The sequence below is a fragment of the Polistes dominula genome, unplaced genomic scaffold, assembly GCF_049000335.1.
Source record: "Polistes dominula isolate Pdom_NZ unplaced genomic scaffold, Pdom_raw_medaka contig_25, whole genome shotgun sequence".
In the NCBI taxonomy this organism is placed as follows: Eukaryota; Metazoa; Arthropoda; class Insecta; order Hymenoptera; family Vespidae; genus Polistes; species Polistes dominula.
Window position 1 is genome coordinate 2,575,105 of NW_028301094.1, and position 17,005 is coordinate 2,592,109.

Sequence of the window (17,005 nt, forward strand, 5' to 3'; positions counted from 1 at the left end):
AGATAGATGGATGATATAATTAATGTGTAGGGATATAACGAAGATAATTACATATAGATATATTACGTTAAAGTACAACCTCTATGAAGGGGGGGGAAGGGAGGAACTAGAACGATGCGGCTACTACGGAAATAATTTACAAACAACGTTATTCCCGATATCTACTAATGGTGAGTTAATTTAGTTAACGATTTTCGCTAGAGCAGTGGCACGAATTTAAATAGGAATACTTTGTTACTGCTACGATTTAATCAGATAAAATTAGTTTAATAAAATAATAAAAACATCGAGAAAGGATCTTTATCCTTTAAAAGTGACCAGAGTAATACATTATACGAAAAACAACAGTGTGGTTTTATTATCTCTCTCTTTCTTTCTTTTTTTTTTTTTTTTTTTTACTTTAAGAACACATTTATCAAATTAGAATTAAACTTACACGTAATAATAAAAACAGGTTGAACTAATATCATTAAATATAGTTCGGTAAAGCTTGAATACAAAAAAAGAAAAACACATAGTCTTGTTAAATACTCGTTTCAACTATGCGAGTATGCTCCATTTTTTTTTTTTTTTTTTTTTTTTTGAGTAAACTGCAATTAATCTTATTGCTGAGTCAGGTGCTTTTTTTTTGCTGACCAAGTATCAAGAATTAAAAGTGATCTTTTTATCTTAACCATACTTATCTCTGTCTCTAGAGTATACTTACATATATATATATATAGTTGTAATAGTTGGATACTTAGTCATTTTTTTTACTTATCGGATAAATGTTCTATCAAACGAAAACGATTTGTCGTAAGAAGTGTTCCCATGAGATTGCAGAGATTGCAAAATGAACACCTTTTTATAATCTTAGTTCTTTCGTTATCAAAAAAGGTTTTTATTTGAAAAGATAATAAAAATTAAATATGAAATTTTATATATTTATTTTTATTACGACTAATTTTATTATTCATTTAATTTTAATTTTTTTTTGTTTTTTTTTTTTATTATTTTATTAATTTTATTAATTTTACTTATTTTTTTTCCATTGTGAATAAAACTTTTTCTTTTGCATTTAAATAAATATTAAAATATATATTTGTTTTTTTTTCTATTAATTTTTTTGTCAATTTTTAAATAAAACAAAAACCTTTTTATTATTTTATAAATTTTAATTTTTTTTTATTGTGAATAATTTTATTATTAATTTAATTTTAATTATTTTTGTTTATCTTTATTATTTTATTATTTTATTAATTTCATTTATTTTTTTCCATTGTGAATAAAACTTGTTCTATTTCACTCAAATAAATATTAAAATATATATTTGTTTTTTTTTTTGTAATTAATTATTTTTTTGCCAATTTTCTACTTATTTAAATATTAAATTTATGAAAGAAAATTTTTGTTAACTATGATCATTTAATGAGGAGAGAAAAAAGATAAAAAAAAAAACAAGGGAAAGGAAAAGCACTCAACAAGCCGAGTGACATTTAACCCTACAACCGGAAGATGAGATAACCGAGATGACCTTGAATAGTGTTAAAGGTAAAGCTTATACTTAAATAAAATGTATATGGTAAATATGTAAGCTATTTTCTGTCTCACTCAAGTATATAAGTAAGAAACTAAAGTAAATCGAAGTGATGAAGAAGAATCAAAGCTTGGCCAATATTTTTCTACTTTTAGTTTAATGTATATAAGTATTATAATCACTCAAGAAAATTGTTTATTTATAATTAACTATATTATTACATGCATATATGTAAATATGTTTACTATTTATAATATTAATATATTTACATATGACGAAGATACAGGAACGGGGATTAAAACCATGCCCTTTATGAGATTCCACTTTCCAGTGTTATCGAACCAAAAAAAGAAATTATGATCGATAGATAAATCGATTTTATAAATAAATCATTTGAATAATTCGATATTTTTATCGTGTCAATGTACAAACACACGTCATACCTAAATGTCTAACCTAACACAATATCACAGTCGTCTGTGTTCAAGCTATAAAACGGCATCCTTTTGATCCTGTTGTTTCTAATCGCATTTTGAAAAAGAATTGAAGTTTGAAGGATGTTCCTTAAAGGACATTTAAAAGGATGGAATCAAGTGACGAAAGGTTGTACAAACTTTCTTACTTAGGATAATCGATTGAACGATGTCGAATGAACAATTAGTATCGGAATTGACACATTACGACGAAGAAATCAATTGGCTTAACGATTATGAAAGACAATTTAAAACAGAAACTGGCAAAAGTATAAAGAAAAAAGATTATTCTAATTATTCATGTTACTTGCCAAAATATTATTCACTCGAGATAAGTAGCGACGATGATTACAGAAGTAGTTCGGTTAAAGAATTTGATGCTGTTGAACGTTCCGTCAAAGGTAAAAAAATCAAATGGAAAAAATCACGACCTAAATATTTAAATTATTTATCAAGACACAGAAAGGCAATACCTAAGAGGAAAAAAAACAATAGTAAATTGAACGAATCACGTTATCCATTTTATTTGGATAGAACACGAATTACTCATTACGATGTAGAAGAACCAATTTGTGAATATTATGTTAAAAAACGTCGTCCTAAAGTAACTTATCCAACATCAAGATTAATCAAACGTCGTCAAATTTCTCCTAAAACGTCTAATCGTCGATTTATGAAAAAAAATGTGACGAAAGATCGTTCAAATAACATGGATATCAAGTTCATTCAAGAATGGCCAGATCAACGAGTTTTCAGAAGGGACAACAACAATGTTTATTGTCATTCGGATCTTAGAAGGGTTCTTCGTAATGTTAGTTTGAATGAAAATTCGAGAAAACGATCAACCGATTCAATTTACATAAATCCACGTTTCGATCGTAACCACAATCAAGAAGAAGAACAAGAGGAAGATGAAGTTGAGGAAGAAGCAACAGCAAAGTTGTTGAACGGTGGTAAAAAGGAATTCAAGGTACGTCGTTGTTACGTCGATAAAACTAACGAGAACTCGTTTCAAAAGAGATTGAGTGGTGGTAGTAATTTCAGTGGTTGTTCAACCAATAACCAATATTGTCCTCGTCTCGATGGTCCGTGTTCTTGCGAAGAAGAGACTAACAAATCAATGAAAATTTGTAACTCGGAAAAAGGAAGATCTTTGTCGTCTTCGTCGAAAAGAAAAGAAGAAGATAAAAAAAAGAAAAATATTTGTGAGAAGAAAAATTACGATTGGAGGATTACCAATTTTCATGATATTTCTAAATCTAAATCTGTGTACACTTCTTCGAAAAGTTTAACGAGTATTTCTTCAACACGATCCACCAAAGGTGTTGTTACTTTTGATAAAAACGTTTTAATATCCGAAAGAACATCTCCTTGTCGTGAAGTTTCAAGGTCAACGAGAAAAAACGATAAATCGTCTTTCATAGAAAAAAAAGTACGCTATGAACCTAAGTGTATTAGAACGAAGGATAATTTGATCAAAGATAAAGATGATTTATGTTGTCATTGTAAAAACGAACAATTGGATGATATGAAAAATCGAAAACTTTGTGATTTGGTACAAAGTAAGGAAGGAAAAATATTAATGAAATGTTGTTGTTCAGGAAATGAACAGAAAAACGGTGATGAAAAATGTAACGAGTATTGTTGTTGTCCTGAAAATCTGAAATTTTTACAAAGATCACCCAAACGTGATATTTCAACGACTTATGAGAAATTTCGCAAGAATAAAGATTTCTTACATTCAACTTCGTTATCAGGTAACAACAATAATTACCGAATAGATTCTACAAATAATTGTAAAAAAAATAAATATGATTTATCAACGAAAAAACCATTTCTCGATTCTTGGAACAAATGTAACGAACGTTTGAAAGAAGTCAGCAAAGATTATCAAAAATTATCGAATAATTTAAAAACAATGCGAGATATTTGTTATCATCGTCCTGATTATTATTCACGTGAAACAAAAATGTCACCAAAAAGACGAACGATTGATTCACGTTCACCTAATCGTTCGAAAGAAATTGATCACATAAACGAATATTGCGATTGCAATGATTTATTTCGTCCACAAACAACATTACCATCATCCACCTGTCCTTACGAAAGATCCTACGATGAATTTGAAACGAGACACGATATTATTAGATCAAGAAAAAAATTAGAAAAAGATTCGACGAAAAAATTAGACAATTTTTGTGACAAAATTAAAGCAACCAATCGAAATATCGATAATAAATTAAAAAAAAATTTAAACAGAAGAAATCAATTCAACGAGAATAATCGTAATTATCAAGATGAATGTCGTTGTGACAGTGAAACAAGTGTTCAAGAATTATGGAAACCCGTAAAAAAAAGTACCATAAGACGAAAAGAATATCCAAATAATTCTGTTGATCTTAGAATAGTTAAACCAAAATATAGTTATGGTAAAACTAGTTTAGACAAAATTTTGATTTATCCACCTAAAGATGTTGCTGGACCACCTTTGACTCTTTTCAAAAATTCATCAAATATCAGTTGTCAAGTTAAGGGAAATGAATATCGTGGTTACAGGTATAACGTTACCTATGTTCAAAAATTCATCAGTCCAACTTGGAGACCAGAAATTGATTGTCCAGGTAACAGAATTCGACATAGAAGAAATGAATGTGATTGTTCGTCGGATTATGGCTGAAATTTGTATCATTTTTTTAATCATAGTTTCTTAATCCCATGAAGGGGTGGATGATAACGTGGAATTATTTTTACATAATCGATATATATATATATATATATATATATAAATATCGATCCTATATTTAAATGAAATTTAATCTATCATTTAATGAATCTATCATTTAAATATCGAACGAATTAGATTTTTTTTTTGAATTTTAATATCAAATAGATTTCATTTTTGATCAACGAGTTGTATGTAAGCTTTTATTATGATCAATTTTTTTTTTTATATAAAATAAACATTTATAAGAATTTTTTATTTGTATATCTCTTCATTTACGATATTTAATTTTAACCAATCAACTGTGACGTCCACGTTTGAGAGCTCGCATCGTTTTGTGTCGCCAGAATTGAGCTATGACAAGTATACTCGTCAATAGACATAATCGTTTTACTTCTCCATGACGAGTATACTCGTCAATATACAAAATCATGCTAATTCTCCATGACTAATATACTCGTCAATATACAAAATTGTGCTATTTCTCAATGACGAGTATACACGTCAATCAAAGTTAACTTGTTAAACGTTGTTTTATCATTTGATCGAATAAATTCTACACCGATTATAGTACAAATATTAAAATTATCATTTGAAATAATTTTGTTTTCATTGAATATTGAAGTTTAAAAATAAAATACTCTTTTTGTTACATTTTATTATCTTAATTAACTACATGTTTGTGTGTGTGTGTGTATGTGTGTGTGTGTGTGTGTGGTTAAAATCATACGAATGAAATAATTAAATATGAAAAGTTTTGTTTTAATTTGAACTCGTGTCTATTTGACATACATGATTGCAAGAATAAATTACTTTAACATCAATCTGACGAAGTTCAAAGCAAGTGTTCTTTCAGTTTTGTTTCATTACTCATACAACTTTAAGAATATGTTCTTCGAAATCTTGAAATTGTTATTTTATCTGTTTCTCTCTTATCATTCTTCCATTTACGTATCTAAATCTCTATGAATTGTTTGAAGAATATACTATAACCACGATACGAAGAACTTTATTTAAATACCTTAAAGGGGATGTGTTTGAAACTGTTTGAAAAGTTTCACTTTGTCAGAATAAACATTCCTATCCAAATTTTCGAAATATTCTCAAATGTAATGTATCGTTGTGTGTGTGTTTTTGTTTCAAAAATAATGAATAATAATAATAATAATTAAATTTAAAGATTAAATATTAACATTCGACAAATTGTTTTGAATAAAAATGAAAATATTGATTGCAACAAATTTTTCTACAAAAAAATAATTTAATAATAATAATTATAATTAAATTTGAATATTAAATAAGAGTAAATCTAAAAATTACTAATAATAATAATAATAATTAAAAATTAAATATTAATATTGGACAAATTGTTTTAAATAAAAATGACAACATTAGTTGCAACAAATTTTTCTAAAAAAAAAAAAAAAGAAAAAATAGAATTTGTATTTTTAATAAATTATTTAATTATTTGAATCAACAATAAATATATATATATATATATATATATATATATATATATTTTGAATATTATGAATTTAAAATTATTTTTAAATTATAATTTTATAAATTTATAATAATAATAATCGTAGAGTAATGGATCTTTTAATTATTATTAATAATATTATTAATATTTATAATAATAATAAAAATTCATAATTGATTTATTTTATGTATAAAAATAATTTTAATAATTACACTATCTAATATAGAAAAAAAAGTATGGATTTATAGACACACACACACACACACACACACACATGCACACGTGATGTAAAAAACATGTTACTAGGAATGACCTCGAAAGAAATCGATTTTTTGGAGCTGTAAGAAAAAAAAATAGGTAAATATAAGCGAATATATTGTTCTTTCTGCTTTGTTTTCTTAGAAGATTTTCGTTCATCAATTGGAACATCATGGGATACATATTTTCTTCCTCATAATTTCACTTTATTCCCCTAAAAGAAAATAAAACGAATCTAATCGATAATTTAGTTCTATTCGTATTTCTATTTAATAAAGTATGTAACAGTAATTGCAATTGAAAATTAAATGATACAATCGTTAATGAAAAACATTACTATTATTATTATTATTATTATTTGTACGAATGAAATGTATAATGAAAATATTTATTGTGGTTTGTTTAGTAAAATACAAATTACGAATAAATCGTAAGTGGGTTTTTTTTTTTTTTATATTCTTAACAATAATTAACTTGGATCATTAAATTTTAGACGATAACTGTTATCATCATCGTTTTAATTTAAATACACTTTACTCTCGTTCGTTCATTTGTTCGTTTTTAACGAGAATAATAAAGTTGAAGTAGTTGAAAGCCAAAAAAAAAAAAATAAAAAAATATAGAAGTACTCTATAGAATTCGTTATCACATTTTCTACCAACGTGAAAATAAAAATAATAATAATAATAATAATAGTAATAAAAATTATAGAAGGTTCAAATCATTACGAGAACGACATCAAACGAAAACGTGACCACGAGATTTTACATTCATAGAAAAAGTATATTTAAAAACTTATCTTATACAATGAATTATCACATAATCATTGTTTTTATTAATAATTGCAAAATGGGACTTAAATAATCCTTAAAATTTAATAATTAATTAAATTAATTAACACTTTAATGATCGCATGTGTACGCAGTCAAACGTCGTCAGGGGCCCGGTAATATTTTTTAAGAATTTAATTTAAAAAAAAAAACTTTATTGTCACATTCACGAAAAAAATTAATTTTATATATATATAATTTTAAATATATTTAAAGTTATAAATAAAATAATAATAATTTACGCGCAATTTGCATAATTATATAATTATTTGTCTTGATAAAAAGAAACAACATAAAAAAGAAAAGGAAACATAACCTAAAAAAATTCTTCGATCGAAGTATTCGAGCGTGAGTTGCATTTTATTTTATTTTTGTTTTGTTTTGTTTTGTTTTTAATATTGAAATCTAATAAAATTGACAACGCATTTTGTTAAGTGTGGGTGAAGGGAAAGAGAAAAATTTAAATGACAACTTCGATCAACTTTTGTAACAGAAATAAGAAAAAAAAAAAGAAAGTAAAAAATACAAAATAATTTTATAGATAATATAAAATTTAACGACCCATTAAAAATAATAATATTCAAATAAACAATATTATTTTTAATTATTTCAACAATATAAATGTATAATTATTTTTAACAATATTAAATGTTTAATAATTTTTGTCATCCAACTCGCTAGATAAACGAATAAGTTAAGTGATGTGCATTTTACTTATGAACATTAAACGTGCATTCAATTAACAACCTTTTAAAAAGGGTGGACCACAGGTAAACAAAATAAAATGTATGAACAAGCAAGCATACACGTAAGAGCTTTATCGTCATATGCACTTATTTTTCTTCTTATTATTTTCTTTCTAACACACTGTAGATAAATTCGAGATCATCGACAAGCTTAACTTGGTAAAAGCAGTTTCGAAGTACGCGTTTTGTCTGACGTTTTCAACGATGCGTAATCGTAGGGGTTGAGGGAGGGGGGGGGAGAAGTGGGATTCTAATTCATCGAAGGTAAATAAGATTTGAATGAATGAACTGTGAAATAGAATCGATGTGTTAGAAATTATCAATCGTAGCATATTTCCTTTTACCTTTAGGCGTTTTAACGTAACTCATTTTCATCATGAATTCACCTTCATTATAATCACCCCCACCCCTCGTAATAGCATGCGTTGAATAGTTCGTAAATGGATTTTGAAAAATGTTTAATCATTGATTCAATATTTTGTTAAAATAAATGATTTAAATTTTTATACGAATATTAACTTAGTAATGTACGACGTAGTTATCATATAAATTATTTATACTTAATGAAATATTCATAATACGTGTTGACTATATTTATTTTATTTAACAAATAATTCAAACCAAAAGTAATTTTTTTTTTTTTTTTTTAAGAACACTGGGCCAAAACATAAATAATAAATATTCAAATTGTCGAATGTTTATTTATAAAGTATTATTGATGACGTATCTGTATTGAAAATGTTTCAATTATATACATATATATATGTGTGTCTGTGTGTGTGTGTATACGTGTGGTTTTCTTTTATTTAGAATTATTGAAAAATAAAACAAGTTTTATTATTTAATCAATTAACTTTCATAACAATTCATACACAACGAATGTTGCAATTTTTTTGTTTAAACGAATATTTAATATTATAACAACGATTAATGATAAAAATATAAAAGATTGAGGTAAAATGTAAAAATAAAATAAAATAAAATAAAAGGAAAAGAAGAAAAAGTTGATCGAAGATTTAAATCCTCGTTATTCAACAATAAATTGAAGTCAACCTTCAAGAAATGGGAATGAACGGAAAAAAGGATGATAAGGGAAGGAAAATGTAAAATCCTACGCATATGTCCATCCGGAAAACTGGGAATAGGTCGAACGAGGATAGAATCGACAGTGATAGATATATGCGAGTTACCATTGTAGTAAAAATAAAAGTATACTTGTTCGGTCCCAGCAGGATAAAATATATCCAGGCGTAAATGCATTTACGTGTTACGTACGAGAACGAGAAAATCGTAACCTAACGAGATTTATTTTTCTTAAATCTTATTTTACAATTTTCTATGAATAATATTATTATAATGATGATAATAATAAAAATTATATACAAAAAGGAAAACAAAAATAAATTTAAAAAGTGTGACTACGTAATATGATCATTATTTATCATTAAAATATATTATACATTTGGAATATATTATATACATATATATAGAATATAGAAACATAAACTGCAACTTTATATATATATTTATGTATATTTTTTATAATATCATATATATAATATACAATATTATAATAATTGTAATAATTTTAAATTAGAGTAATTTTAAATTACAGTAATTTTATTTATAATATAATTAATATAATTTAATTTAATATAATATAATTTATAATTTTAAATTATAGTAATTTTATATATATAAAAAAAATATATATATATATTTTATAATATTATATACATAATAATTTTAAAATTATTTTAATTTTAAATTATATAGTAATTTTATTATATTAATATATATAAATTACGTGTCACGTTGTTTGTCCGCAATGGACTCCTAAACTACTAAACCGATTTTAATAAAATTTTACACACTGTGTGCAGTTTCATCCAACTTGAAAGATAGGATACTCTTAATTTATAATGGCAATATTATTTTATTGCGAATTATTTGTTTATTAACAAAGAGTCATAATTATCTCTGTTAGTTCGATAAGATTCTAATAGATGGCTACAGAATTATAATATCAGATCGATAAAAATCAATCGGTAATTAAAATATTTAAAAAATGCATATGTAGAAACGACATTACTTTTCCTAATATTTTCGAGTATTTTAATAATTTTATATTTATTCTAATTTTTGTTATTATTTTCAAGATAATTATGCATGAAATATTTTTGGAAATATGATCTTTCGTTTTAACACGTATTAATTAAATATTTGTTAATATTAATTTGAGAAATATAATACACTTTATTTTTATATATTCATTCTCAAATTCTCTTCTGATATTCAAAATGAAGAGAAAAAGATAGATAGATAAATGAAGAGAGTGAGAATGAGAATGAGAGAGAGAGAAAGAGATAGCGAACAGTGTATTACGATCAATAAATAATTTTCTCTCGTATAAATCATTATCGTATATCATTGCAAAATGAAAGATAATTCTCAATTTATCAAGTTACTCGTTTCAAACACTTCCTATGCAAATAATAATAAGCATTTTGTTATTATCATTTTGCAACAAAAAAAAAAATAAGAAAAATAAAGGAAAAAAAGAAGATCAAAAAAAAATTCTAGAAATAGAAGAAGATTCAAGTAAAACCATGTTGAAGGGGGTGGTGGACGGGGTTGGTTGAGGGGACAATAAATTTGTCGGTGACATTTTCGAATCGATGGATAATCGTTGGTTTGAATTCTAGCGTATCCTCCTTTATCACAATTTACGCAGTGTTTGCCACGAGATATTTCCTCAATTACACTACGCAATCAAAATATTAACATTTATGGGTTTCAAAAATTCGAAAACATCAATGTAATGGGTAGTTTTTTTTTATACTAGAAAAAAAAGTAAAATACAAAAAGAGAACAAATTGTATAATATATTACATTTTCATTTGTATGAGATTTTTTTTTCAAGAATTAATTTGAAGAATATTTTCTTTTTCTTTGGTTTTTTCTTTTTTCTTATTTTATTTTATTTAAATAAATGTAATTAAAATTGAAATAATAAATCGTTTATATTTTTAATATTTTATAATATAGTTACATTTTATATTGTAATATTTTAAAGTCACAGTGCAGAAAAAAAAGATCTCAACGAGTGATTTATTTTTTCTTATTATTATTATTATTATTATTATTATTATTATTATTTTATTTTATTTAAATAAATGTAATTAAAATTGAAATAATAAATCGTTTATATTTTTAATATTTTATAATTATATTTTATATTCTAATATTTCAAAGTGTCGGAGTGCAGAAAAAGAAATCCAACAACGAGTAAAGAGCTAATGAATTAAAAGACATAATTTATAAAAACAATAATTGTTTATAATTAATAATGAAAACTTGTCGTTTTAAATGGTAGTCTCCGACTACATAGAAAAGTGTTCATGTAACAACCTTGTACACACTTTTTTGCAAAAAAATACGTGCGAATTTCTTTCGCGTTGTTTTCATAACTTCTCTCGACTTCATTTTGTCCAAGAATATTAATGCGTTTCGTTACTAAAATGGCTACCTAGGTGGCATGAAAAGTTTAGAAGGTCTGTTTCTCTTTAACGAGAGTAGTTTGAGGAGTTTCAAAAAAAAAATGAAGAAGAAGAAAGAGAAAGGAAATAAGAGAGAGAGGGAGAAAGAAAGAAAGAGAAAGAAAGAAGAAAACATTTCACTTGTTTCCTTTTTTTCCATTCCCCAACTTCCTTTTGTTTTCTTTGCGTTTGCAATTCAACGAGACGCATCAAAGAACTTTAGAAAAAAAAAAAGTTTCGAATTTTTTTTTTCTTTTTCCTTCGTTTCTTATATTTTTTTCTATTTTTTTTTTTTTTTTTTTATAGTTGGTCAATAAGTAACGTAAAGGAATATTTTTAATTATTTTATATTCGAACGAACAATAAAATTATTTTTAAAATATATTTAAATAATATAGTTGAATATTATAAAAAAGAAAAACATGTGTACACATCACACAAGTTATAAGTGAAACTTTTAAATAAACAAGTTTCGAGGATAATTTATTATATAATATTATTATAGTATTATTTGTAGTTTGAATTTGTAATTATTTATTTAATCATTAATTAAATTATAAAAATGTGCGCCTGTACGTATGCAACCCTCCAGACACATTTTGAAAAATGTTGCTTGCGACCGCCATCAACTGAGACGGAATTTTTTTGCAGTCAAAACTGTTTATACACGTGTATATGAAGGGTTGCCTATCTTTCGGGCAGAAAAAAAATTCTCGACGGATGGCGTTGGCAAGCAACATTTTCAAAGTGTGTCTGGAGGGTTGCATTCATACAGGCGCACATTTTTATAATAATTACAAAGAAAGTAAATAATAAAATACTTTATAAAATGTTTGCAAATCAAATATTTTTATAAATAATGATATGTTTGTCTCTTTTCTCTTCTTACGTAGAGTTAGGGTCGTTTCTTTCCCCCACTACATCGTCCGTTTCCTTTCCCCACTACATCACCGCGTTTCATTTTTTCAAATTGCACCCATTATAAAGAAGTTTTCACTTAAAAAAATATTCCGATATTATTAAATGAACCAATCAGTATAATATTTAGCGAAATATATTTTTCTTTTTTATTCTGGGTAATATTATACGATTATTATGATTATAATAACAACAGTAACATAATCAAAATGTTCACCTTCTTTCTTCATCAATCTGTCAGCCGAATTTTTACGGATGACGAATTCGTTTTAGTTGGCACGCGAAAAAAAATTTTTATTATTATTATTATTATTATTATTATATATATACTAGGGTGCCCCGGCCACGCGTTGCTGTGGCTTTTTTTGAGGTGAAAACTTTTTCAAAATCAGATCGATTTAAAAATCGTTAAATGAAAGAACGTAAAACTGATAAAAAAAAGATAATTTATTAATTAATAAAATTCATTATATAATTTTTTATTCTATATATTAATTACTAAATAAAAGTCTATATATAAAAATCAGTGTCACAATTTATTTGTCTATTAATAATTCTGAAACTGCTTATCTTATCTTATTGAAATTTGTTTTATTACATTCGTTTTTTTCCAACTTAGCACCTAGCATAATTTCAAAACACCAAACATCCATTTCTTTAATTCATTGTATTTAATAACATCAATTAATCTATTATATATTTACATATCGCAATAATATGATAATCACTAATCATAATAACACTAAAAGAAACATTATAAATCTGTAAGTTTTATGGATTGTACGATGTTTTTCCGTTCGTATTTTAGCACGAAAGTCATAGCTTCCTTTTTATATTCTTGCATGTAACGTGGACTGCCTATGTACGATTATGGTAGAATGACTGAATTACCAATTTCTGCGGTTTCGGCGTTGTTTACAATAGTCCCACGCAAGTGATTGTATTCTTCCGCACGCAGTTTCTGTTGATTAAATCGTAAGTATCATAGTCATTCGCTCCCTATCTTCACGTACATGTCTACTATGAATTGTTGGCAAAGTTCACGAAATCGTAGAATGATTTTGTCCTGACCGCGTCTAATCATCAACCGATACGCATAGTAATCCTTCGAGCAAAACATACATAAATAGAATTAATGAAATTATTTAATGATGAAAAATGTTAAAAGTATAATTAGGGCCAGGATTTTTGCCGCAGTTTTGAAATGATTAGTTTTAATTTATGAAATTATAACAAAAATATAAGTTTTATGGAAAAATTTTTCAAACAAAAGTAAAAAATTAAATTTTATGAAAACATTGTCTCTTATAATTTTTTCATACAACCAATATTTCCATTGACATTTCAAAATAAAGATTCATAATGATTGATTTTTTGGAAACTATGAAAATCTTAATTGTTCAATTACATTTTTTTAATAAAATTAAATTAAAATTACATTTTTATAAGATCAACAACATAAATAAAAAAAAGTATACTTACAACACAAAATCCGTTGTTATTGGAAGCTCGTGTCACGTAATCACTTGAACTCAAAATTGATAATTTAATAAAATTAAATTAAAATTACATTTTTATAAGATCAACAACATAAATAAAAAAAAGTATACTTACAACACAAAATCCGTTGTTATTGGAAGCTCGTGTCACGTGTTGAGTACTTTTGAGGTTATAAAATCACTTGATTAACTAATCGTGCAAAATACACTCAAAATTGATAATTTAATTATTATTGATAAAATAGGAATGATTAAAAGTTAATATAAGAGTTACACTGAGATAGCAAAATAATAATTGTCAACGTTACTACTACACTTGATGCATAAACAATAATGATGGCCGACAACTGTGTAGGGAGTAAAAAAAAAGGAAACCGGCTTCGTTCTACTCCGTGCTGTTTACTGGGTCAGAAGTGACACCTATAAACATCTGGCGGGGATAATAATAACTAAATAAATGACGATTGATCAGTTATCGACCGGAGAGGAAAAATGATTAAATTACTAAAATGGCTATTAAAAAATAAGGGTTGATCGTAGAAGGGTGAAAATTAAGGATTGTATGTATTTTTGTATGTTGTATCATAAAAAAATAGAAATTAAAAATTTTGTCTAAAAAATGAAAAAAAAAGTTTAGGGGTGGACTACCCCTAACATTTAGGGGGATGAAAAATAGATGTTGGCCGATTCTCATAGATACCGGATAAGCACAAAAAATTTCATCAAAATCGGTTAAGCCGTTTCGGAGGAGTATGGGAACGAAAACTGTGACACGAGATTTTTATATATATATAGATATAGAATAATATAAACTAAACAGATAATATAATATAGTATAACATAAACTAAACAGATAACATAATACAGTATAATATAAACTAAACAGATAATATAATACAGTAATAATTCTAAGTATAATGATTATTAATAATTACAGATATATAATTTTATTAATATATTTATTGATATTAGAAATATAATATTATAATATTATATAATATTATTAATATTTTATATATATATATATTTATTAATATTATTATTAATTAAATTTAATTAAATTTATTAAACACTTATTTATTAATATTAATAAATTATTATTATGATATTATATAATATTATTAATATTATTGTTAAATTTTACGTACAAAAAATAATATGAAAAACCCACATATAACAAAAATAATTTTGTTCAATAATATTTCGCTTACAACTATAACATTATCTTTCCTGTTGAAACTTTCGTATTCATTGTCCTCAATGTAATGTTTACGTTTCGTCTTAAACCGCGCAATTTATTTCACCTATGTTTAGTTTATCTTCAACAGTCGAATAGTAAACAAGTACCAAACACTTCGACAACAGCTTAAATATTGTTAACAACGATTTTCAAAGTGTCACGTCGTCGTCCAGATAGAAAGATGATACAAAAGATAAAGCTAGGATTAATTCATTACAATTTATTTCGTAATTTTCATAAATCTAATGGTAAGAAAACACATTTTTTTTTATATATATATATTTAATTTTCAAAACATTCAACCTACGAATTTTCCGATATTTAATATAAAATATGACTTTTATTTTTCGATTTATTTTTAAATAAACGAAATTAAACGTTAATAATATAATTATAATATATAATAATATATAATTAATAATATAATAATAATAATAATAATAATAATAATAATAATTAAACGTTAATCATTTAACAATAATAATCAATCTCATTTAAATAATAACAATTAATTATTTTAATGTTAAATTGTAAACCATTTATTAACCATTAATTGTTAATCATTTATTTTATTACTTTCAACAAATTTATTTTATTTATTTAATTTATTTAACTTATTACATATCTAATTATACAGAAAATACAAAGCTTGGATTAATTAAAATGAGATTTCTTTAAATAATTATCATATATTCTGACAGTAAGAAAAGATTTTGTAAATTAACCGTGAAAATTTGAATTAAACGAATAAATTTTATCATTATTGAACAAACATTAATATGATTTTTCTACTCTAACCAACTTTATTTTTCATATGTAAATTTAAATGTCATGTATAATTTTCCAGGAATATTATTTAACATGCAATACGTTTCTCTACCTACCACATGCAACATCTACTACATATGTAAGCTAAAAGCAAATTGATACAGGTGCTAATTTTCCCTGGAACTGTCAGGTACGTTGTAACGAATAGAAAAAATAAAACAAAAGATTGATCTTTTAGATAATAAAGGAGGTGGTGGATGAGGGAGGGAGAAGGGGGGAGTGAAGGGACGAGGTGGAGGGGGTAAATAATAAAAGATAATAAGACGTAAGATTTAGCCCGAAGGAATCACGTCGTGAATAAAATCAAACGAAAAGAAAAAAATAATAAACAATAAGAGGGTGGGGCAAAAATAAAAGAAAAACAAAAATAATATTCAACTTCAACATTTCTTTCTTTTCTTTGATGTAACAACTCAGAGTTGCAAATAAAAACTTCTTGGCTGTTGCGTTCCATTCAAAAAAACTGGTTGGAAAAGCTTTAAATGTGGAAAAAGTTGCTTCGAGGCATGAAACCAACCCCCACAACTACCAACCACCCCCTATAACTCACCTCTCTCTCTCTCTCTCTCTCTCTCTCTCTCTCTCTCTCTCTCTCTTTCATTCTTTATTTCTTCTTTCGTATCGATGCTTTTAAAGACCACCCAGCAGCCCATCTTCCACTTCGTTCAATCTTTTTATCTCTTAGTAAATGTATATATCGTGATCTTTGTTATTTAAACGTTGACTCCTGTGTTGATAGAACGTTTAAAAAGGATCAACACAAGTCGATTCAGTAAAATAAAAAAATAATAATAATAATAATATTCTTTTCCCTCGTAGTTTGCTGATATTTAGAAAATGAAATAACTTTGTGTATCTTTCTCTCTATTTCTCTCTCTCTCTCTCTCTCTGTCTCTTTTTTTCTTTTTCTATTCGATTCACGCGAATTATCTGTTGCGCATCTGGAGTTTCTT

At 25.4% G+C, this 17,005-nt stretch overlaps 2 protein-coding genes and 1 long non-coding RNA gene across 4 annotated transcripts in view; 1 reads left to right on the plus strand and 2 right to left on the minus strand.

Annotated features, from left to right (window-relative positions):
* Tk (tachykinin) overlaps positions 1-17,005 on the minus strand; it is a 61,420-nt gene that overhangs the window by 18,421 nt on the left and 25,994 nt on the right. The gene's annotated exons all lie outside the window — the stretch shown is intronic.
* LOC149031203 (uncharacterized) lies at positions 1,229-4,721 on the plus strand. The gene has a single exon (XM_089176457.1). The coding sequence runs from the start codon at positions 2,159-2,161 to the stop codon at positions 4,664-4,666; it is 2,508 nt and encodes an 835-aa protein (XP_089032583.1). The 5' UTR covers positions 1,229-2,158; the 3' UTR covers positions 4,667-4,721.
* LOC149031204 (uncharacterized) lies at positions 12,918-14,778 on the minus strand. Its single transcript, XR_016177872.1, has 2 exons — positions 14,100-14,778; positions 12,918-13,590 (listed from the first exon to the last, which is right to left on the minus strand). It is a non-coding gene; the product is annotated as an uncharacterized LOC149031204 (long non-coding RNA).

Coding starts and splice junctions, on each gene's coding strand:
- LOC149031203 (XM_089176457.1), top strand. CDS start 2,159: ATGTCGAATGAACAATTAGTATCGGAATTGACACATTACGACGAAGAA.